Source organism: Furipterus horrens, unplaced genomic scaffold (assembly GCF_987537825.1).
Source record: "Furipterus horrens unplaced genomic scaffold, mFurHor1.1.pri manual_scaffold_3, whole genome shotgun sequence".
Lineage (NCBI taxonomy): Eukaryota > Metazoa > Chordata > Mammalia > Chiroptera > Furipteridae > Furipterus > Furipterus horrens.
Genome location: NW_028327173.1, coordinates 65,529,127 through 65,554,437, shown reverse-complemented (window position 1 = coordinate 65,554,437; position 25,311 = coordinate 65,529,127). Strand labels below are relative to the sequence as shown.

General features: G+C 37.1%; 2 protein-coding genes across 3 annotated transcripts in view; one reads left to right on the top strand and one right to left on the bottom strand.

The window, feature by feature from the left end:
- HS2ST1 (heparan sulfate 2-O-sulfotransferase 1) overlaps window positions 1-13,369 on the bottom strand; it is a 158,842-nt gene extending 145,473 nt beyond the window's left edge. For both annotated transcript variants that reach the window (XM_090269690.1, XM_090269691.1), the window contains exon 1: window positions 12,908-13,369. In XM_090269690.1, coding sequence (XP_090125816.1) covers window positions 12,908-13,031 — 124 coding nt within the window. In that variant the 5' untranslated portion in view covers window positions 13,032-13,369. The remainder of the gene's footprint in view (window positions 1-12,907) is intronic.
- A 562-nt stretch (window positions 13,370-13,931) lies between these two features.
- SELENOF (selenoprotein F) overlaps window positions 13,932-25,311 on the top strand; it is a 36,601-nt gene continuing 25,221 nt past the window's right edge. Inside the window, exons 1-2 of the mRNA XM_090269689.1 lie at window positions 13,932-14,071; window positions 20,880-21,047. Of these exons, the coding sequence (XP_090125815.1) occupies window positions 13,997-14,071; window positions 20,880-21,047 (243 nt within the window). The 5' untranslated portion in view covers window positions 13,932-13,996. The remainder of the gene's footprint in view (window positions 14,072-20,879; window positions 21,048-25,311) is intronic.

The following is a 25,311-nucleotide window of genomic DNA, read 5'->3' as shown; positions in this document are numbered from 1 at the left end:
GAAGAATTAGACTGTAACTAGTCACAGGCTTAATTAGTCAGAGTCCCAACCTAGGACAAAAGAAAACGGGTGCACATGGCATTTCATCAACAGACGTTCCTGGATAGGCTCATTCCTAATCAGAGACTATATAACAGTTCCCAAGTTCAGAGCAAGTCACACCCAGAGCTCATTCTCCTCACTGAGAAACCTATTCTGAGAAACTAAAAATTCCTTTCATCAGAAGTTTGTTTGCTTGTTTTTTTGTTTTGTCTTTTTACCTTGACTGAAAGGAAGATGATATATTCTAGAAAACAATGAATGGTTTTTATTCTCTCCTATTTAACAAAACAAAGAAGCTGTCTTATCAAAATATACCAAAAGATCATGTCAAGCCAGTCTTTCTAGTCAGCTCTTCTATAAAGGAAACAAATGACTTAAGTTAGTTTCCTGCAAATAGTATATAACACTCCAGAAACATGCAACATTTTATTAAAGAAATGGGTATGTTTTTTTAAAAAGCAATAAAATTATGGTGAAATATTTTTTTAAATGCTGGAAATTGGAGGCAACTTCCTAAATACAATATAATCACAAATTTCTCAATCATATTAGATAAAGAATCTTAGTGTCGAAACTGATGGCTGAACTAGTTTCAGTTTGACATAGACTTAACATAATCAACTAAGTCAATTAGAAGAATGAAGGAAATTTTATTGATTTTATTTTAATTCAACAACTCAATTTACTCAAAGCTACAACATCCCTCCCTATATTCAAAATATTAGATTTCTTATCACTGAATTGTTAAGATATTTTTAATTTTTTATTTATTGATTTGAGAGAGAGATGGGGAAAGGGAATAGGAGGAGGAGAGAGAGAGAGAAAGAGAGAGAAATCGATTTTGTTGTTCCACTTATATATGCATTCATTCATTAGTTGTTTCTTGTATGTGCCCTGACCAGGAATCAAACCCACAACCTTGGTGTACTGGGACAACGCTCTAACCAACTGAGCTACGCAACCAGAGCAAAACTTAAGATATTGTCCCATTACATCGCACCTTAGAAATTAAAAGAATCATAGACAGCCCTAATTAATCACAAAGTTCTTTGAAGGAATAAAAATAGGGTAGAATTTACAACTCTCTTTATTGAAGACTAAATAAAACTTCACTTTTGCAATAGGATTTTAGTAGTTTATTCTGTGCAGCTAATGTTTTTAAACTTATTTTTTTAAGTTACTATTAACTAAAATAACAGGTACGCTGCAATAAGGCATTATTTTGAAAGCACAACAGTAATAAAAAATTAGTACAGAATTCACTGTCTAAAGACAAGTATAAAAACTCAGATATCAACACCTACTGACTTATTTACCAGAAAAAAATGATCTAGATTGATCAGCCCATTTTCTATACTGTTTTGCTTCAAAGAATAAAGGGAATATGTACCAGGAGCATGTTATCAATGAACCAAAAATGTTTCTGAATTACAATACGTTCATTAAGCCCAGCTTAAACATAATTTATAATTAGAAATATGCCAAGAGCTAGTCTGCACCGCATGTAAATAAGCCTTAAATCGATAAACATACTGAACAAAATTTAAGGTATTTTCCAACAGAGCTCCTCTTTCCCAGCCCAGACAACATCTGATGATTTTCTAAACTCATTCCTATGTGCTTAATTGCACAAATCACTTATTTCTCGTTATGTCACAAAGTTATAAATAAATAATGGAAAAATATAAGGTAATACTAATAGAGAATTCCTAAACTCCAAATTGGCATCACTTTCCCCCTAACTCCAGTTTTAAATTGCTACATAAGTACCAACACAATTTGCAATTTTTCAAATCACCATCTTCCAAAAGGAGAACCTGACAATTCAAATTAAAAAGGGCTGTCACACGCCCTGGCTGCTGTGGCTCAGTGGATTGAGCGTCAGCCTGCGAACCAAGTGTCGCTGGTTCAATTCCCAGTCAAGGCACATGACTAGGTTGCAAATCAGGTCCCCAGTTGGGGGCACAAGTGAGAAGCAATCACACAGTGTTTTTTTTTAAATAAATTTAAAAAAAAAAAAAAAGTGCTGTCCCTAACACTTAATAACACCCATAGGTTCAGTACAACCTAACTACCTTTAGCAAGAATTGTATCATGCAAAGTTGAGGGTCTGGTAACTATAATACAGTTATGCATTACTGAACAGTGGGATTACGTTATAGGAAATCCATCATTAGGCAATTTTGCCATTGTGCAGATGTCACAGAGAACACTTACACAAACCTAGATACGCTGGCTATATAGCATATTTTCCTAGCCTATAAACCTGTACAACACATGCTGAATACTGTAGGCAATTGTAACACAATGGTAAGTGTAAGTATTCATGTATCTAAACATATCTAAAGATAGGAAAGAAACAGTAAAAATACAGTATAAAAGTTTTAAAATGATACACCTGTATGGGTACCTATCATGAATGGAGCATGCAGGACCAGAAGTTGTTCTGGGTGAGTGAGAGGACGATGAATGTGAAGGTCTATGACATTACTGTATACTATTATGGACTATATAAGCACTGTACACTTAGCGTCGGCCTGCGAGCTAAGTGTCGCTGGTTCGATCTTCCAGTCAGGGCACATCAGAGAAGGAAAACTCTGACTCCAAAAAACCTCCGCTGCCTTGCGGCATACCTCTTCAGGGGAAAGGCTAAGGGAGTAAACCCCGACAGAAAATCCGGAGCCGGAGTCCCTAAGGCGGTTTGACGTTGTAGTCAACACCGGCAACTCCTGCGGCGCACCTGAAGCCAAGCTGTATTGACTCCGTCTTTCCCTTGGACCCTTCAGCTGCGAAGAGAGGGGGGCTCTGCTGCATGGGCAACAGCAGACCCTCCATATCACCCTGCCCAGGCTCTGTAGCTTCAGCTTCACTGGAGAGGACACTCCAGCATCATCGCAAGATGTCGATTCAACACGGGAGGAGACAGATACCGTGTCACTCCCGAGTTGGACTGCACAGCCATTCTCGGCGGTGCAGATAGACTCTTAAGAAGCTACACCATCGTCTCTCGAGATGGACGGCTGCCGACGACACTTAGGCTACACTAATTTCTACAAAAAATTTTTTTCCTTTTTTCAATAATAAATTAACCTTAGGTTACTGTCACATTTTTACTTTATAAATGTTCAAAGTTTTCCAATTTTTAACCCTTTTGAAATAACAGCTTTAAACACAAAGACATTGTACAGCTCTACAAAACACTTCTTTATACTCATAAGTTTTTAATTCTTCTTTTTTTTTTTACTTTTTAAACTTTTTTATTAAACAATAAGACAGAGCCCTGACCAATGTGGCTCAGTTGGCTGGGTGTCATTCAGGAAAGCAAAAGGTTGCTGGTTCGATTCCCGGTCAGGGCACAAGCCTAAGTTGCAGGTTCAGTCCCCAGTTGGGGCACGTACTAAACGCAACTGATCAATGTTTACCTCTCACATTGATGTTTTTCTCCCTCTTTCTTTCTCCCTTCCTCTCTCTCTAAAAATAAATTAATTAATTAAATTTTTTAAAATGACATAAACATATGCATTAGCCTAGGCCTATACAGTCAGGATCATTAATATCTTCTACCTTCATATCTTCTCCCACTGCCTTCAGAGGCAAAAACATGCATGGTGCTATATAATCTCATATGATAATAATGCCTTCTTCTGGAATACCTCCTGAAGGACCTGTCTGAGACTTTTCGTGAGGAGGTGTCACTTTTTTCAGAAGTATATATGGTGGTTTACTTGGCCTGTTTGTTTTTCATCATAAATTTACTTGTAAGTAGATAATACAGAATGAACATCAGAAATAACACAAAACAAAAAACAATGGAACACCATCTTTAAAGTACTAAAAAAAACAAAATGTCAACCTAGAATTCTATACCCAGCAAAAATATCTTTCAAACACTAAGGCAAATAAAATAAAGATTTTTTTCAGACATTCAAAGTGAAAAGAATTCATACCAGCACTTTCCATACAAAAAATTTTTAAAGTAATCCTTCAAGTTGAAGGAAAATTGTACCAGATGGAAATCTATGTCTACGCAAAGAAATGAAGAGCATTAGGAATAGAATATGTATGAGTACATATAAAATACTTTAAAATTTTTTTAATCTCTCTGAAATGTATACAGGTCTTATATGTAGAAGTAAAACATAATAGCAAAAAGCCAGGAGAGTAAATGGAAGCACAATGATTAAGGTTCCTATACTATACATTAAGAACCACAATATATGACATAAACATTAAAACCACCACTGAAAAATGCAAGAAAGAGCTCTGCTAATGTCATCAAATGAGATAAAATGGAATGAAAAAATACTGTTAATCCTAAAGAAGGCAGAAAAAGAGAAAAAGGGAACAGGGAACAGACAGAATGAACAGCAAGTTAATAAAAACTCAGAGACATAAACCTAACCATACAAATAACTATATTAAAAGTAAATGCTTGTGAGATATTATGAAGGATGAACTGTGACTTTGCTTCATTTTCTTCCTGTAATTTCTGTACAGTAGATAGAATTTTGTACAACTATTTGTGAAAGTATCATCAAAATTTTTTTACGTTCTTCTGTGACTTAAACACGAGAAAGTGTTCTCTCATTTTTTGTTCTCATTTCTTTTTCCCATTTTGCTTCAATAGCAGGAGCACAGCTGTGGGAACAAATGAAGATGTGAAGAATAACTATTAAGTATTTCTAGAACTCTATAGTTTTTTGTATTCATTGTAATTTCTCAGTGCCAATAAATTTTGTTTAATTTTTTTTTTTTAAGTATATGCTCTAAATACCCCATTTACAAGGGAGATTGTGAAATTAAATGGAAGGTCCAAATATATGCTGCCCACAAAAAAATCTACTTTAAATTAAAAAATACAAACACGTTAATGTTTTAAAAATGAGGAAACGATACCCATGTCAATGCTAATCATAAGTGGCTATATTATATCAGACCAAGTAGGTTCCAGAGCAAAGACTATTACCAAGGATTAAGAGCATCATCTCGTAGTGAAAAAGGATGAATGAATCAAGAATTAAACATTCATGCACTTAATCACAGTACTTCAAAATACATGAAGCAAAAAGTAATGAAATTTCAAGGAGAAATAGATAAATCCACAATTATCACCAGAGTCTTCAAAGCCGCTCTCGCTGTAATTGAAGGAACAAGTAAGCAGAAAGAAAATCAAGGATATAGACCACTGGAATAACTTCAGCAACCAACAGGAACTAACTTTTACAGCATACTACACCCAATAACAGAATATACATTCTCATATTCACACAGAACATTTACTAAGACAGTTTATATTGAGTCATAAAATAAGCCTAAATATATTTTACAATTTATTCAAAAGGATTTAAAAAATTAAAATATATGCTCACCCCTTCCATAGTATCCAGTTTTAACTGGTAAGTGACACCCAGCTAAAAATGCCATTTCCCAGCCTTCTCCCCTTGCATGTAGATTGTGAATAGTCCTAGTCAATAAACTGAGGGTAAAATAGGCCAAAGCAGCTTAGAAAGGGGGACCTCCTCACCCTTGTCTTGCTTCTTCCCAGCTGACAGCAGAGAACTCTGAAGTCTGAGGGGATGGCAGGACGACATAACAAAAAGTACCCAAGACCCTGAATCACCCATGTAGAGAAAAATCATCCCAAAATGATCACCTAATACATGAATGGGAATTAGAAAGTTATTGTGTTTAGCCAATAAAATTGTGGACTTTGTTTTTTAAATTGCTGTAATTTAGGAAGCCTCTGAAGACTTTCATGCAGAGGAGTGACATGATTTGATTTACATTTTTAAAGGATTACTCTAGCTATTATATTAAGAATAGTTTACAGGAACACAAGTGTGGAAGGGGACAGACTATTTAAAACATGGCAGCAATCCAGGAGAAAGATGATGGTGTCTTAAATTAGGGTGATAAAAGTGAAAGTGTTGAGTAGTAGTCATAGTCTAGAAATATTTTGAAGGTAAAGCTAACATTTTTTAAAATTTATTTATTGTTTTTCTATTACAGTTGTCCCACTTTTTCTCCCATTGCCTGTCCACCCCACCCACCTCTTCTCCCACAGTCAATCCCCACCTATACTAGTTCCTTGAACAACATTTTTCTGACATGAGATGCAGAGTGTGAGAAAAAGAAAAGCCAAGTAAAACTCTAGCAATTGGATGGAGCTGCCATCAACTGAGATTGGGAAGGTCAGAGATAAAATGGGTTAGGGTTAAGATGGGATGAGGCAGTGGACAGAAATATCAAAAGATCCATTTTGGACATTGAGTTTGAGAAGTCTAGCAATTACTCAAAGAAAAGTTCAAGTGGGCAGTCAAATAACATCAATCCAATGATTAGGAAATAGAATTGAATTAGAAGTATATATCTGGACATTGTCAGCATATAAATCACCAACTAAATGAGAGTAAACAGAGAAGAGTCCCAAGAACTGAGCCCTGAGATATTCTTACATCAGGAGGCTGAGAAGAAAAGAAGAATCTAACACAGGAGATAGAGAAGTAACCAACCAGTCATGTGGAAAGAAAACCAAGAGTATAGATCTTGGAAGAAAATCTATCAAAAAAGAGGAAGTGATTAATTGTGTCGAATTCTGCTGACAGGTCAAGTACAATAAAGACGGAAAATTGCTCATTGGTCAAGACAAAGTATTCTTTTGATTTCTGGTTGAGAGAAATATTAGCATATTCATATGTTAATGAGAATAATCCAGCAGAAAGAGAGGAAATGATTATAGGAAAATGAGGGAAAACTTCTGGAAGCATGTCTTTAAGTAGATGATGGACCAGGATCAGGTATATAAGCGGCCCAACAAGCATTTAATCAATAGTTAACAGGCAGAAAGGCATAGTACATAAATGCTGTTACAAGTAAATGGGTAGATAATTGTAAATAAGGCTATAGTGAACCATGATTATAAAGTCCATTTATAAGGACATCCCTCAAAATGATCTTTCTGGAGAGCAGTGTTTGACTATTCATTATTATTTCAATTTCACTAAGTGCCAAAAAAGCTACTGGAAGGCTCAACAGAGTGATAGAAAGACATACCTTAATTGAGATAACTGTTTCAGGCAACTCCATGGCACTAGATATTCTATCCAGGTCTGGTAAGTGAGGCACCAATGAGCAATTCTAGAATAACTGCATTCCAATTATCCAAAGTCCTCTATTAAACAATCACTATGTGAGGTTTTCAAACAATTTCAGAAACAGAGACATCTATCATTCTCAGGGATATCTTAGTATTGTTTGGTTTCATGCACTTGTAAAAACTACCAAATTCCAAAAAGCACACTTAACCTTGGCCCTAGAATTGTTAGTTCATTGGTTTAGCAGGATTTAAAGAACAGTGAGTAACATAATTTTCACCAATGAAAATGGCTACATAATCCACTCTGAATTACTATCCTTATTGAAAAGATTATGTCCTACAGCATTTACAAACTTATGTGGGGGCATTTTAAGCATATGAACAACAAATATTATTTTAAATTCTTAGACCTTATGGAAAATAAAATTATCAAGCACATAATTTTAAAATTTATGTTAACGAAGGTTTTATTGCACTGTTCCAACAATAAACATTAGCAACAGGTGTGTGCTTGATTCAGAAAGAACTCCTTTGCAAAAAAAAAAAAAAGAAAAAAAATTCTGACACACGGTTCTAAATAAACAGCTAAGAAACTAGTAAACTACCATACTTTTTGCTCCATGAGACACACTATTTTTTTCCCCAAAAGTATGGGGGAAATGTCCATGTGTCTTACAGAGCAAATATTGTGTCACAGACTGTGATGTGTATTACCTGACCTGTCAGTAGTGGCAACAGTGGGCCCACATGAAACCCCTGGGGACACTTAAATGTCCCACTTTGCTGCTGAATCTCAGGTCCTCTGGTCAGTATGAAGATAGCAAAGAAAGTGGTATCAGTGATTGTCAGCAACTGAGCTTCATAAATTCTGACACTAGCGATGATGAGCTCTTAGGGTTCCCAGAAAACTAGAAGAGTACTCGAACTTAAAAGTCTCTCCTCATTTGTTAATGACAGTGATGATGGTTCTTCATACCACTGTTGACTGCTGTTCACTTTACATGGTTGAAATATTATTCTGTTATATTTTATTAAGTATTTTAGTACACCATTTGGTTCAGATTTTTTTTTTCTTGTTTTCCTCCTCTAAACCTAGGTGTGTCTTATGGTCAGGTGCGTCTTATAATGAGAAAAATACTGTAAGTAACTTTTAATTTTGACTCCATGTCATCTTCCATAGCTCATTAGGAAAATTAAGTACACATTTTAATAAAATGAATTTTTTCCAGTGTAACACCCAAATAAAAATTTTCATAACTAATATGCTTGCATCCTAAATGAAACTTATAAGCTGCATATTGTAATATGTTAATATATATTTAAAACACTCACTCCATTAAATATGAACCATCTACTACAAATCAGTGATTCTTACCATTAACAGGATCACATACTCCTTTGCACATCTGATGAAAGCTATGCATATAATTTCAGGGAATTTATGAATGCCTTGAAGGCTACTTATGGGTCCCTAACATTTAAAGAATCTCTGATTAGTGGAAAAGAATGGAGTCCAAAACTGATCCAAGAACATACAAAAACTTAATATAGAAGTAAAGAGAACTGTAACATACAGTGAGGAAAATGGATTATTTATTAACATAATATTTGCCATAAGTGGCAATTCACTGAGAGAAATTAAATAAACCTTTATAAACATATGAATGCTTTAATGAGCTAAATGTAAAAAATAAAAACTGTAAAATATTGTAACAAAATGTAAGGAATGTACATAATCTCAAATGGGAGAAGTCTTCTTAAACAAGATAAGAGACCTACTTCTCCAAATTGATATATTTGACTGTGTAAATGTTATAAATTCTGTTGAGCAAAATGTACCATTAAGTCAAGGGGTAAATGACAGACTAGAAGAAAAACAAATGTACAACATATGGTAGATAAAGAATTACTAATTCTAATATTTAAAACAAAAACCTAAAAATTGGTAAAATAAACTACCCAATAGACAACAGAAAATGAACAAGTAAACAATGTTCAACCTAATCAAAAGTTGAGGAAATGTAAATTAATGCAACAATACATCATTTCACAGCTTCAGACTGGCAAAAATTAAAGGCTTGTAGCAGTCAGTGTTTGTGAGTATGTGTTGGCAGTGTAGAAACTGTATCCTTTTAGAAAAGTTTTTGGGGAAGTAACACATTTTTAAATCTCTTAATTATAAAATGCATATATCTTTTGTCCCAGCAATCTCATAGATAGGAGAATTTATCCTAGTGAAAATGTTACCAACATACAAGGAGTTAAATGGGCACATAAGGATGTTTCTTATAATATTGTTTATAATACCGAGAAAAGAAATTATTAAAAAGCAAAAAAAGAGGGGGGAGGGGGACTGAATGTTCATTATTAGCATAATGGCTTAAGAATTTATGATATAGGCAAATTATGCAATATAATACAGCTATCAGAATGAGTAAGTCAAATTTGTATGTATAGATCTGGAAAAAATGTCTATGATATTAAATGAAAACAAACATGTATACCATGATCCCAATATTCATTTTTTTTCAAACTCTTATTATGTGATACTGAGTTTGTTAGGAATTCCTGTTAATATACTTAATTTATCAAGTAGTCAATGAATGCACCTAAGTTTTGAACATAACTATTGTTGTATTAGGAATCTGATCATCAAAATACTCTCAATTCAAGGTATATAAGGCATTATAAGACAATACAATCTTTTGGAATCTTCTACAACAGAAAAGCTAAACAATAAAACTACTTTTAAGAGCAAAGATGTTTAACAGTTTTTCTAATGCCAAAATAAAAATGCTTTTTAATATTGTGATTTTACACTCACAGAAAATCACAGATTTTTTTTCCCTGTAGCAGAAACAAGCTATTTCAGTTGCTTCATTGGGTAATGTAATTATGTTCATTATACAGATATAAACAAGGGCCAGACATTACACTAAACCAATTTCTTTGTGTCAGAAATTGAATTTTCTTAGAATGATATTCATTCTTCACAATAAATGCGATTAACGTGGTATTCCAGTTTTAAAACTCTATTCAAACTGATAAATCTTAGTGTAATGTTAATATAAAGTCCACGCAGTCTGGTATAACTAAAGGAACACTTGATTTGAAATCAGACATACCTGGGTTCCAACACTGGTTCTGACACTAGCTATGTGGTCAAGTTATATAACCTTTGAGCTTGTTCCTACATCTGTAAAAATGGCTTTCTATAGTGTTCTTGGAACATGAATATCCATATGAAAGAACCTAGTACAGAGTCTGACTGTCAAACTATACCTTCTGCTGCCTTCCTTTCCTAGGGAAGGTTACTGGCAACATCTGTTCTAGTACTGCCTTTTTATAAGAATTTTTTAAATCAAAAGATTGCTGACATAAAGTAATGTATTGTATTTGACACATTTTTGCATCTCCGCAGTATTAGTTCCTTCAATTGTTTTGTATTTGAGGCTCCTTTTCTTGGCTTATTTTTGAGATTTAGTTTGATCTATATTTACTATGTCTGATGGAATTTAAAGGTTTCTCTCTTGTAAAAAAGAAACTGCACACACATAATAACCCACATTAATTTCTAGTGGCTTTCTACATCTTCAGATAACTCTCTTTTAAAATCATTCAGATTGTGCTTATGAAAACCACTTTGAGGTATTATGGAGCCCCATGAAACCTGCCACTTGGGATCAAGGGGTTATCCTCACCCACTGTAATGTCTAAGAAAAACATATAGCAATACAACAAAGAATAAGTACAAATTTTAACATAACTCAAATTTCTCAAAGTCTTTTTTTTGTTTTTCTTATAAAGTTGAATTATTAATGAGGCTAGAATATGACCCTGGATGCTGCAAAATGGATCCAAAGAACTGACTAGGTAGCTCAGTTGGTTAGCACATTGTCCCAACATGCTAAGTTTGTGGGCTCCATTGCAGGTCAGGACACATACAATAATTGACCAATAAATGCATAAATATGTGTTGCAACAAATGAATGTTTTTCTTTCTCTCCCTACCCCTCGCTCTCTCTAAAATCAATTTTTTAAAGTGTATTGACCAACCTTCAATATTTAAAGTATTTTTTCATCATAAAAGACTCATATTAATAAAATCATAGGAAATAAATTTGATATCTCTTCAAAACTGTACAGGGTTTTACCCTAGAGTTGGAGACTGGAATTATCCTTAGCTCCTGTTCAACTTTAGTCGCACGTCAATTAGATTCGATGCTCTTTGATAGACTTCTCTTTAAAATATCTCCAAGACTTGTCCTGGCTGGTGTGGCTCAGTGGATTGAGCCTGGACCTGCAGACCAAAAGGTTGCTGGTTCAATTCCCAGTCAGGGCACATGCGTGGACTGCAGGCATGAGAGAGGCAACCAAACGCTATTTCTCTCACACATCATGTTTCTCTACTTCTCTTTCTCCCTACTTGCCCCTCTCTCTAAAAATAAATAAATAAAATCTTTAAAAACATATAATAAAATAAAACATCTCCAAGGCTTTTTGCAAAGTCTACCAAAACAACTAGTCAGCTACTATGGTAACATTACAATTATTTTCTTATATATTCATCTTAAATACTAATCATCACCCACAGCATCTAACTGTTACTTCTTAGTCTAAGTTATACTGCTGCTGGTATTTTATTGCTTGCTTCCCAAAATGTACCTAAAACGATGCTGAGGTGAAAATATATGCATAAACACACTTCACATTACTTTTCCATATTCGAAGTACAGCCTGTTGAGCTGATTTTTAAGTGGCAAGTACATTTTTAAATCAAAATGTATCCCTGACATTCTTTTAATACCGCCTTCCCATCTGAGCTCCTCCCAAACGCCAACGTTCCCTACTACTCTGAAAGTATAAATCTGTGTGTGCATTTTTCTGACCTTTCACAATTTATCCAACTTTTTTGTACTTCTCTGGCTCTTCACCCATTAAAGAAAGCGCTCACTGTTAACTCCTCACTTAAGCATATGGTTAACTTTTTGCATAATCCTACTTTTCCCTTCATAAACTTAAATCTCAATGATTCCCCTTCAGCGTTCCCGCCTCTTCTAAAGTCACATCAACACTGTCTTAATCCCAAAATATTAACGCCACTAAAAATCAACTTAAAAGCTTGGATGCCTCGTTTCAGTACCTTGTCGAAGCGTTTTATTTGGTTCCCTGTCCTTAACTGGAGAGCCTATTTCTATTTCTCGCGTCGGTTGTTGTGTTCCCTTGCTGAGCCCAGGACAAGTGTGTAACTCAATAGTGTTATTTCTTTTACTGACCATCATTCTTGGATCTCCCTCTATTTCTGTGCATCTATCCCTTGGTGAACCTCCCCATCCCCAAAAGATTCCGTATCCAGGTGCCCACATCGCAAATTAGAATACCTCTCGCCTGACATGGCCCGGGTTTTCTGTACGACTTCTGAGAGCGAGCACACACAGGCTGAGCGTCTGTTTCCTCCAGGAGTACCCGATCCCCACTGAGTTCGGTATTCTCCTACTCCCTCCCTGTGGAATGCCTACTTCGGGGTAACCTTTTGGCTCTGGAAAGCCCAATCTTGCAAGCTCTGTCCCATGACCGCCCGAGCCGAGCACACCATTCAAGTTTAATTCACACCGTACTCGGAGCGTGTGCTCTCGATACCTCTTTCAGCCTCCAGCCTCCAACCCAGACCCTAGGTCAGACGGACGCCCACTGGCTCGGGTTGCAACGCCTCCCTGGCCCGGCCCCTTCCACACCACTCGCGCAGCCCGGAGTGGCTCGGCACCTCACCTAGCTTCGATCGGGACTCCTCCAGTTTCTGAATTTGGTTCTCCAAGAAGAGCATCGCCACCGCGAAGGCCACCACTGCCAGCAGCTGCAACTTGGGCGGCATCATAATCCTGAGGAGCCCCATGAAACCCGCTGCTCCAGATCAAGACATACCGCGGGGGGCGGGGAGCGGGACCCCGGGGGCTAGGGAGACGCCGGGAGGAGACCGCCGAGCAGGCAGAAAGGCAGGAGAGCGAGACAGCGATAAAACCACCGCAGCGACCCCCCTTCCTACCTCCCCAGTCCCCCGCCCCCAGGCGCCAGCACAAACACCGCCGGTGCCCGCTTCTTCTCGGAGGACTCGACGGACGACCCCTGCAAAAGCCCGCGCTGCAACACAGTGCGAACGGCTGCCGGATTCTCGCCTCCCTCTATTGCCTCAGTCCCCGACCCCCGTGCCCGCGAGCCTGCATGCCTCGCTCTCTTCCTTCCTTCCCTCCCTCCCTCCCTCCCCAGCTCGCGGCCGCGCGCTCTTCCGCCAGTGCTGCTGCTGCGGCTGCGCCGCCCCGGCCCCGCCCCCCACCCAACACCCGCCGCCACCACGCGCACGCATCTACGTACGCTGCTTGGCAACCAGAGGCTCCACCCTCTGTTCCCGTTTGGTTGTGTTTATTGGACCGAAGAACCCCATGGTTTCGTTCTCGGTTCTTGTTACGGTTGGTTTCCTTGGCCATAGACATCAACCAAAGCGGAATTCGATTGGGTAAAGTTGGAGAAGGAGGCTGGCCGAAACTGACGAAGGCGGGGCTTCTTGGCTGCTGTACTAAATGTCGTGAGTGAAAGGAAGGAGCCCAGAAAAGCACTTGGGAAGTTTAGGAAAGTGCCTGACATGGGTTATCGAAAGGACCCAAGACTTTATATTTATATCAAATTGTAAAGCTATTTGAGCACCTTTAATATTCCCTATGCCCTTGGGTAAATCCCTGTCTGCAGACTAACAGATTTGATAGCAACCGCTCTTTAGCAGCCTATTTTAGGTCAGGCTCTGGAGCGGACTCCCCTGCCCTAGGGGTCCTTTGAGCAGTCAGAGACCTACGGAAGGAGGTAGCGATGGCAGCAGGTCCGGGAGGATGGCTTGGGCCGGTATTTGGACTGCGGTTGCTGTTGGCGACTGTGCTTCAAGCGGTGAGTGGAGGTCACCTCTGCTGTAGCCCCAGAGTTTGTGGGAGGGACTGAACTGAGGAAAGAGATCATTCGGGCGCATTTGGGAGCCACACTTGAAAAGGGTGGAAGGACTGCGTTTCCTTAACCACTGCTGTGGGCGGAATGCGACGTGGCTTACTTTCTCCTTTGATGCTTATCCTTATCCCCTTGGGGTTTCTGACGGTTCTTTCTCCTGGCTTCAGATATCTTGAGTACTTTTCTTCTCTTGCAGCTCTTCAGCTAAAAACAGTCTCTAAACCACACGGGAGGGGAAAGGCAATAAATCTTGGAAAGGAGTGAAAATTGATTTTTAATGGGCAGAAATAAAACCGTTCCCTGTGTCAAGGTTCCCAAATCTTAGAGGAAAGCCCTCAAGTCTTTGGTCCAGGTTACACTTCCTATCTACTTCTTTCAATTATTAGTGTTCCATTAATTCACTGTTAGCCCTTTACCTCCGTTCTCTAGCATTCACATACCTCGGTGCACTTAAGTGTTACTTATTTCGTTTTTAAACAACGTTGTTACAATAAAAGTAGCTACTCTATACCAAACCAAGGATTGTTTGTTTTTTACAGTATTTCATTTTTTTCCAATAACAGAACAGATGCTTTTTTAATCTTTGAATGGGGAAAGGCTAATATTGACTTATTTTCCTATTCATCCATGAACAACTTAATATTGGTTAATTTCTCCTAAGAAGTTTGCAATCCATGTTTTGTTATGTGAATAAAACTTTTGTAATTGGCACTGTGCTGTCACATGTTTCTTTTACCAGCTTAATTACCTTCAGATATTCTTCTTACTGACCCTGCTGAAAAGTTTTCTCCTAGATCTGGTTTGACTGATTTATCCAAGGTTTGATGGAATTAGGGCTTATATTGAAGCCTTCTATAGATACCTCTACTTGTCTTTTATCAAGGAGTTTAAAGATCCTGGTTGGTTGCTTTTGCCACCATATATAGAGGTGGATTCTTTACTTCTATAGTTAGTGTTAAAGTACTTCATTATTCAGAAATTATTGGAAGGATCCCCTCTCTAAACTTTCTACTCAAGATTTTTTTCTTATTGGTTTTTTTTGTTGTTGTTCTTTGTTTTGTTTTTTTGTTTTCAAATGTTAGGGGATTTGAGTTCACCACCATGCAAAGATAGAAAAGAATGACATTTCAGGTTGCCTTCTGATTTCCCTGTCTGTTTCATTATCGATGGCTATATAACTACCCCAAAGCTTAATTGCTTAAAATAATGATTTCTCGTGTTTCTGTGTGGACCTGCTGAGCAGTTCCTTTGTTGATTTCTTCTGGCCCCATTTATGCAGCTGTGTTGTGCTAGTAGATCAGCTGGACTGAAAGGTCCAAAATGGCTTCATTTTTAGTTGATTCTTACTGTCAGCTAAGGAAGCTTGGTTCTCCTTCATGTGACCTCTCATCCTCCAATAGGCCAGACCAGCTTCATTTCATGGCTGTCTCAGGGCAGCACTGCTAAAGAACAAAAGCTGCAATACCTGCTAAAACCCAGCCTTGGAAATCACATATATCACTTCTACCTCGCAATATTTGTCCCAAGACCAGTCTAGATTTCAAGGGTGGGGAAATAGACACCATCTCTACAGGGGAGGAGTGACATAGTCACATTGCAAAGAAGTGTACATACATACAGGATAAAAGGAATTTATGGCCGTTATACAATCTGCCACAGTGACCACCCACAGATTTAAGCCAGAAATCTTTTACTCCTTTATTTCCATATAGGCCTCACATACAGGCAATTACCAAGCCTTAACTGGTTTTACTTACTGAATTTTTCTCAAATCCACCACTTATTCAGGCCAACATCTCCCTCCTTAGAAATAGCCACTTGGTTTACTCTTTGAATTATCAGGATCTGAATGGTTGACTTTGCCAGCTTCCCAATTGCCTAAGCCAATAATTATTCATTTTAAATTCTTTTTTTCTCTCTCTCTCAATCCATTTGGTCATCAAACCCTTAAAAATCTCCAAGCCAGTCCACTTTCTTCACTTAGGTAGTACCTAAATTCAAGCCACCATCTTGCTTGTCTGGAATTACCACATCAGCTTCCTTAACTGGTCTCCCCATCTCTTTTTCTCCCTTTCCAATCCAGTCTCTACAATGCATCCAGAGTCATCTTTCTGAAACTTTAATCTGCCATTATTAAAACTCTTCAATGGTTCTCTGTTCCTTTTAAGGTAAAGTGTGTCCTCCTTCACGTTCCTTTTTTTTTAAAAAATATGCTTTATTGATTATGCTGTTACAGTTGTCCCAATTTCTTTTTCCTTTGTTCCCCTCCACCCAGTGACCCCCTCCCTCCAGGTGCCCCCCCCTTAGTCCATGCCCATTGGTTGTGCATATATTTCTTCTCAGCATCTTCCTGTCTACTCCACTCCCTCCTTCTATGCTTCTTAATCCCTGTAACATCCCCCTCCCTTCCCCCTCCCCACTGACCTTCCCCCTATATGTTCCCCATACCTATAATTCTTTTCCCCCTCTCATTGTCTACTTAGTTTGCCTTCGTTTCAGTTCTCTAGCTTCTGTTGTTGGTTGTTATGACACAGTTTTCATTTTAATGTTCATAGTTCTGATCCTCTTTCTCCTAAACAAGTCCCTTTAACATTTCATGTAACAGTGGTTTGGATCTTATGAACTCCTTCAGTTTTACTTTGTCCTGGAAGTACTTTCTCTGCCCTTCTATTCTGAATGACAGCTTTGCTGGATAGAGTATTCATGGTTGTAGGTTTTTGCTTTTCATTCCTTTGAATATTTCTTGCCAGTCCCTTTGGGACCCCTTTATACATAATTCTCTTCTTCTCTCTTACTGCTTTTAAGATTCTCTGTTTATCCTTAATTTTTGACATTTTAATTATAATGTGTCTTAGTATGGTTCTCCTTGGGTCCAGTTTTTTTGGAACTCTCTGTGCTTCCTGGACCTGTAAGTCCTTCCCCAAGTTAGAGAAGTTCTGCTTCATTATTTTTTCACATAATTTTTCTATTTCTAGTTCTTCTTCACCTTCTGACAACCCTGTGATTCAGATGTTGGCCTGCTTATAGCTGTCCCATAGGTTTCTGAGCCTTTTCTCATTTTCCTCACTTTTCATTTCCTCTTTCTGCACTGGTTGGCTGTTTTGTTTCTTCCCTGTGTTCCGATTTGTTGATTTGATTCCTGGTTTTCTTTCCCTCATCACTAGTTTGGTATGTGTTTTTGTTCATTTCAGCAGGACTAGCCTTCATTCCTTCCCTGTCTTGTTTAAGATCTGCTGTTAGGTCTGTAAGCATTGTTATAACCAAATCTCTGAACTGTGCCTCAGAAAGATTTCCTATCTGCTGCTTCATTAGATTAGATATTTGCTGTCTGGTCAGTTGCGTCACTGGGATCTCTATCATGATCTGTGCCATCCTGACAGTTTTGTGTTTACCTTTGCTTCCTGGGCGGGGCTGTCACACCTCCCACACTATAGGGGGCCGAGCTCCATGCACTCATCACAATCGGGCGACCCTTCTCACCACACTGTGGCATTTTCTGTGGCGGTGAGGGTCCAAGATGGATTCCTGTCCTTCACTCTCCGCTGAGAGACCAAGAGCCTCCTCCTCTGTCCCCACCCCCTCCGGGCCTCACAGCCCAAGGCAATGGGGGTCTGCCTTCCCCGGTGTTGGAATCGCAAGCTGACAGGTCTGGTCTGCAGCTGGGGGTGCTCCCCAGGCGCTTCTTGCCTCCCCTTAAATATGGGTGTCTATGCTTACTGCTGTCCTGCTGCCGCCACCAGCACAGCTTGACCTCTCCGCCCAGGCTTCGCCCCTCCTACCCATCCAGACGAACACCACTTGTTTATAGCTTTATATGTTGGGCTTCCATTTATTTTCTGGAACTTATGGTTATTTCTGGTTTTGCAGTAGTTGTATTCCTTCTTAATTGTGGAGGGAGACGCAGCGTGTCTGTCTACGCCTCCATCTTGGACAGAAGTTGTTTTGTAGTTTTTAAGTGTACTTTCGCACTGGAAGGTGGGAATAATGCTAACATTTATTAAGTAGCCATTGGGTACTGAGTAGGATAGTGGATGCTTTCTGTACTTTTTCTCCCTTAATCTTCAAAACTATGAGATAAGTGGTAACTATTCCTATTCAGAAACTCAAAAGTAAGGTTGCTCCTTGCTGGCATTTAATTCAAGATGTCATCAGACTTCAGTACATGTTCATGCATGTGCATTTCAGTCCACTCTCCCTGGTTGCCAGGTTACATCAATGTTGTGCAAACCGTTCTCATTGTGTTAACAATGGCTGGACTTTGTCCGGACAGACCTTGTGGTGTATTAGTACAGCTATCTTTGGAAACTACAAATTATTCCGTGAAATAGATCGAGCAGGTCACTTTAAAAACGGAGAAATTTCTCAAAGTACTAGTATAGTAACAAGTGTCTTAGGTCCCTCCCATTAGACTGGGATAATTGATCTATTTTGAAGATTATATATATTCCACATTATTACTGAGATAGGTAAAATATATATATATATCAGATTAGGATATATCAGATTAGGATGTTGACTAACGTAAGACCAATGGGATGATCAGTATTTTGGAGGAGTATGCCAGCAATACTTTTAAGTGCTTTTACATTGGAAAATGCCACTGGGTTTGAATCTGCCTGGTTAGTCTAGAAGAAGGCTGACACATTGCCAGTGGCAGGTCAAATCTAGCCAGCCTTGTTTATGTAAATAAAGTTTTATTGAACCACAGACACCTATTCATTTATTATTGTCTATGACTGCTTTTGTACTGGAATAGCTGAGTTGAATGGTATAACAGAAACTGTATAGCCAGCAAAGCCTTATATAATTATTATCTAGCCCATTATGTAAAATGTGCAGACCTTTGGTCTAGAAGGTAAACCAATTGCAGTCATACAATCTGAAATTACCCCTACTTGAAGCTGTGGTTTTCACCAGTTTATTTCTTCAACACACATGAGAACTAGCACAGTGGTGAAAACACAGAGAAACAACTTAATTTTTGCCCTCAAGAGTTCACAGTATTGTTGGGGAATTCTAGGATCGTCTGCAATCCTAGATGTACATAGTACAATGTTGTGAGTGATGCTGTTTTACATCTATGCACAAATTTCTTTCTCAGGGAAGTAATATGGCTAAAGATGGGGATCTGATTTTTTTTTCCAGAAAAGGTTTCCAAGAAAACTGATACTAATACATGGAAATAAGTAGGAATTAACAAGATGAAAAAAGTGGAAAAAAGAGCTTTAGAAGTAGGAAGAGTATTGAATAGAAGTTTTATACTTTCAAATAATATAGGAATTCAATATAGCTGAAAAGTAGAATGGGATTAGAGAAATAATTAGAAGTACGACTCTCAGTGACCATTTAGGCCACCGAGTGAAGGAAAGATTAGAGAGCTCTTTAAGAAACAGACTTATCAAAACTTGTTAACTAATTGGTTATAAGAATGGTGAAAATTATAGTCTAGCATGACTGACGTGGGCAACTTCGTGTCAGGGAAAATGGTACCATTCTTACAAAGATACTAAATATATTGGGAAGGAATAGATTTAAGGAGAAAAGGTAAGTTTCACTGTTGGAGATTTGAATTTGCAATGCCTTATGCAGCATCTCAATGACACATCAGGTAGACTGTTGGCTTTGGAAGCTTGACGTTCAGGAAGAAGATTTGGGAGTTTTCAGTAAATCAGTATTTGAAGCCATGGAAAGATGCAGTCATCTATGAAAGTATGTGTAGCAGAGAGAGAACCAAAAATAGAAATGGGAAACAGTAACATTTAATAAATGCATAAAACAGAAAGGAAGAGGAGGACCAGCCCATGGAAGGGGAAGCTGGAAGAGAACAGTTTTGAATGCCTTCGCATTTAGTGATTTTTGGTAAGTTTAGTCAAGTGGTTGGATCAGAATCCAGACTAGAGTAACAATTTAGAAATGGTGGAATGTGGGGAGAAAAATTAGAATCTAAGGCTTGAATACACTAAAGAATTATCATTGAAATTAAGCCCTATAAAGATGGTAGAAGCTGGAATTCGCAGCACAGGTGGAGGGACTGAGTTTAGACAGATGAAGGTGTGCCACATGGACTGAGATACAAAAGAAGAATGGGTGAGGGAAGAGGACTAATATTTTTGAAAGCCTGCTTTTGCCACTCATTCTGATAGATTACATAAGTCATTTCATTTCATTTCATCTTTACTGTGATCTGTTGTATGTAGGAAGTATTGCTCCTTGCTTTATTAGTAAGAAGAGTAATGCTTAGGGAGGTTATCTTGCCCAGTGACACACATCTTGTGAGTGATAGGCTAGTACCTAACCCCGAAAGCTTTATTTCTGGTGTGCCCCTTGTCTCCCCTACTCCATCCCCTTCCCTATTCTCCCCCTGCTACATGTGAATATGTAAAGATAAGTCTGTAGGGTGTGGTAGAGACCTAGAAGTTAATGTTACTCCATAGACCCATGTAAGTAAGTTTTTTAAATGTAATGGAAATTAGTTTTTCTTCTAAAGAAATTTCCTTTTTAAAAACTATTGACTGTTTAATAAAAAATATTATATGTACTATGCATATCTAAAGAAATATCTCTTAATCCATATTTTAGCTAAGCTGAAAGGTGACATTAAGAAAAAAATGGGGGTGGGGAGGCAAAGGTGCATATAAGGTTATCAGTAACTTACCTCTAGTGTGTTAGATTTTGACAACCCTCATTTCTCCCTCTTTGGAAGCTTTATAATGTAAGTATGGAATTAAGTTTTATTTCTATTTTTTTTATTCAGGTGTCTGCCTTCGGGGCAGAGTTTTCATCAGAGGCTTGCAGAGAATTAGGCTTCTCCAGCAACTTGCTCTGCAGCTCCTGTGATCTTCTTGGACAGTTCAACCTGCTTCAGCTGGATCCTGACTGTAGAGGATGCTGTCAGGAAGAAGCACAATTTGAAACCAAAAAGGTGTTGTTTTCTAGTATCTCTCTTCCATTAGAATGCTTTGGTTGAGATAAGGTAAAATACTAAATTGCTTAATCGGTTTAAATATAAAGAAGTCTTCAGCTTTTACATTTTGTAGTTTTTAGAAACTCAAAATGGTTTCTTGCCTGATCTATTAGATCAAAGCAAATAGGAAGGAAAAGTACGGTTACATACCATGACCCCACACCTACCACAGCTGTCCAGCACAGAGGGAGCAGAATTACTATAGCATGCTTGGATCCTAAAGCTCCCCAGTCTTTCTAAATTATGGCCACATAAAGTCAAAGAATAATTAGATGCTTTTATTCATTTGTATGATAACCCAGTTTTATAATGAAATTTGGGATGAAAATAAAGCACCCATTACCTGGCACAAAATTGTAAACAATAAATTATAACTTTTAATCTGGTTAACAAAGAATATGGTCTGTTAATTTATATACACTACTAATAATATTTCCAGGCACCTACCTCATTTTTAGCACATGAAAACAGCCAAGATTAGGTAGCTCTAACTATTCAATAAAATCTTTGTTTTGATCCACTGTTGAACTTAATAGTAAACATTCTTAATTTATTTACCGTTATTGGCCAATCATTTATTTAAAATATCCTAAATACTTACAAAAATAAAGCCAAGTATTGTTTCTATTTTTCAAGTGTCAAAGTCTTTGTTATAGAAAATAAAAAAACCTTTTATAAACTAAACATTACAATTAAGCTACATCAAGTTTAGTAACTACACACCATTCTTCTGTGATTGTGCTTTAGTGCTTTACAAATTTCCAGACTACTTCTTTGCAATGTACAGGTTCCCAGTAAGAATGTATGCACACAAACTATATACACATTTTACATAGGAATGGTTCTTGTTAAGTATACATTTAGAGAACCTAACATGGTAGTATTGTGCCCTAAAAGCCATAGAGCCAGATGTGCCACTATACAGAAACAGGTTGGATATACAAGCATTATCTAGCACTCAGATGAGCACTTCAGTTATCCAAGATAACATCTTCATGAGGGATGCCCAGTTTAATGTTTCTAGATAAGACATTGATTCGTAACCTATAATAAATCGTTAGTTCAACAGCCTTATTCATTGAAAAAACACAGTGAACTTAAAATATTTCTCAGTACATTAATAAACTTCCTTAATTTTTAAATCTTTTTATTAAAGCTCTTAGACTTCTTTAAATTATAATGTAGCCTGAAAAGATCATTATTATTCAAATAAAACTGAATTAGTAAGATCTCTGTGTTCAGGGTGAGGAAAAAATGGTAATATCTCTGTTATGTTTCCTTTTAATATTCTTTCACTTGTACATACTGAGGTGTTAACATACATTTGAGGTGTTAAGATTTGTACGCTTTCAGACAGTAATAGTATCATCTCATTATTAGATAGTAAAAGTTTATTCTAACACTGAGTAGTTCCACAGTTCTAAAAGAAAAACTTTTAAAAATGTTAATATTCAACCATAATTTACTACTTTATTTCTTGGTTGTGAACCTGAAATGTTCAAGTCTTCCATGTTTTTCATTTTCTTGGTTTACATATACCAATAATATAGTTTAATGTTTAGAAGATTTCCATACATATAAGTTAGTCTTTTTGCCTGTAAATGAAATCTAAGCAAGTTTACCTAGGATTTACCTTGTTTAGTAGGACCCTTCCTTAACCCCCCTTTTTTGTTTGTTTGTTTTTGGATGGAATAAATTGCTGGAGTCATCCTCTCATCTTTAAAGTATTATTCTCTCTGGTCCTCCATGGTCTCTACACTACTTAACCAACAAATATTTCCTGAAAAACAAAACTCCAAGGATTGAATAACAGTAGTTTTATAATAAACGATCTTTATCTCATATACACTCTCTTGTAATTAAAAGTCAATTGAAAGGTTCTACCCTTTGACTGAAGTCAAATATGCCTAAAATATAAACTAAGTGTATATAAAAGCTATTTTTACTTATTGCCCTTTCTCAGTAATTCTTCATAATACATCAGTTTTATGGTATAATTTTAGTGGAACCAAACTTGTATCACACCCCTTTCTAATAATTCTATTCCTGTTCAATTTTCACTATCAAATGAGCTGTGTTTGGTATCTGAAAGCTTTCAGTAGTTACAGCCCAGCAGTAACAGTAGGCAAGTAGTCTGCCAGTAAACATATGCCTAACCAATTACAAGCTGAAATTATTATTGTACAGTAAGCCTGAATCCTAATATACCTTTTATGCTCAATGCATTGTTTTGTTTTTTTACTACCAGCCGCTAATCTCTACATGCTTACTTCTCATTAAGTATTTGTTAGCACATTATTGTACAACACTGATGAACGGTTTTCCTTAGTAATCCTGGTGGAACCAAACAGCCAAAACACTTAGACATATTGCTGGAAATATAGAAGTATGGCATGTTGTACAAGCCTCCACTTAGATGCAAATCACATTCAAGTGTAGAATGTGTGGGTACTGCTCTCTGGATCACTGGTACATGATCGTAGGGTAACAGTATATACAATATATTTTTCTATCTCTACTCTGGCTTAAGGTTTAATTTTTAAATCATAGTTTAATTTAGTCCTAGCGTAATAAAAGTGAAGATCTGCAATATATAGACTAGTGTCTTATATCAAAAACATTAAAAATACTTAAATATGGCCATGTGTGTATTAATAATTGTGAATATAAATTCTTTAGAAGAAACGATTGTAGTTTATATACAGGAATGTTTTAGCAATTTATGTACAATAAAGAAATGTTATCAGAAAACTCATTTTTGTTTTTGCTTACTTGGGTGCTTTATAGGTCTGTCCAGGGATGAGGCTAATCATTTTTAGGAATGCTTACTCATTTGACAGGCTGAATTTACTTTGATAGCCCAAAACATAAAAGTTGCTTACGAAAAAAACCAAAAAAACTTATTCACAATAGAAACAGAAAATGTATTTGAAATTTCTTATAATTCTTCAAATAGGTATTTTATTACTCTTTTTATTTGGTCTTGTTCTGCCCCCCATTTTGATCATGAAGGACCTGCTAAGCATCACAAATACTACCTAGAATGAGATATAACTAGTTTTGCTCATAGCTATGTACCTAAGTACAGATTACAAACATCATTAAGGATGGTGCCTTCATTGTGAAGAGCTTACTTTTTGTAGCTTGAAGAAAAAACAAACTAATGAGAAAAAAATTTTTAATCTTGGTGCTGTTTTTATACAGTTAGTATTACTAACTAGCATACATGAGTTCAGCTTGAAATATTATAATCAAGGTGGAAGGAAAGGGACCATTCTTTTTCTCACTGCTGAGTCGATTTTCCCTTGTGGTCTGGAAACATAGTAACCAATTATTAGCTAAGATTATGGAATAATAAAAGAACCATTAGCTGCTATAGTAGCTATGGAATGTTGCGTAGGGGAACAGAGATGAAGCAATTCTCGGGTAAAGAGCACGTTAGGTCCTAGTAAGCAACCTCATAGATATGTTATATTTTTCTCCTTAATTACTAGAGTAAACCATTTCCACCTGAGCTGTTTTTAAAGATTTAGCTCAAGTGTCTTCTCTTCTAGGAAGTATTCCCTAATTTCTCCCCCCCCCCCCATTCACCTTCACTACCACCCAAGTTATGGTAGCTACACCTCTGTATTCCCAAAGCAATTGAAGATACCTTAATTTACATTTACCTCCACTATATTGTACCTGTCATTTTCTTTCTTTTTCTCCCAATAAATTGTTCTCTTGAGGTCTAAGACTGTTCTTGGTTTCTGAATTCCCAGCCTTTACCATACAGTATTTCATAAGTTTTTGTCCTCGAATAAGGCTTATTTTACTAAGAACAAGATAGAAACGGTGATTTTTTTTTAATGTTGAAAATATACTTGAGCTCGGCAGATGCTTATTAAATACCTTTTTCATTTTGTTTATCCTAAATATAAAAAGAAAATTTGTCTCCATGTTGGCAGCTGTCCATTAGTTAACTTATATGTTCTAAGATTTGTAAGATTAAATGTAGTATTTCAGTTAATGGGTTATTTTTCTCATTTTGTTATCTTTCCAGCTCTGTGAATTCAGATTTAATTATGACAGCTAGATGCTTTTTTCTGCCTTATTCATTTAAGATTTTCATATCTTAATGAGAATTATTTCAGCTTCTTTCAGACATTATAGAACTTTTTTATTTCTCCTTAATTTTGTGACCCTATTTCCTAAGATGTTGGTTCACCAAGATCCTTATAGT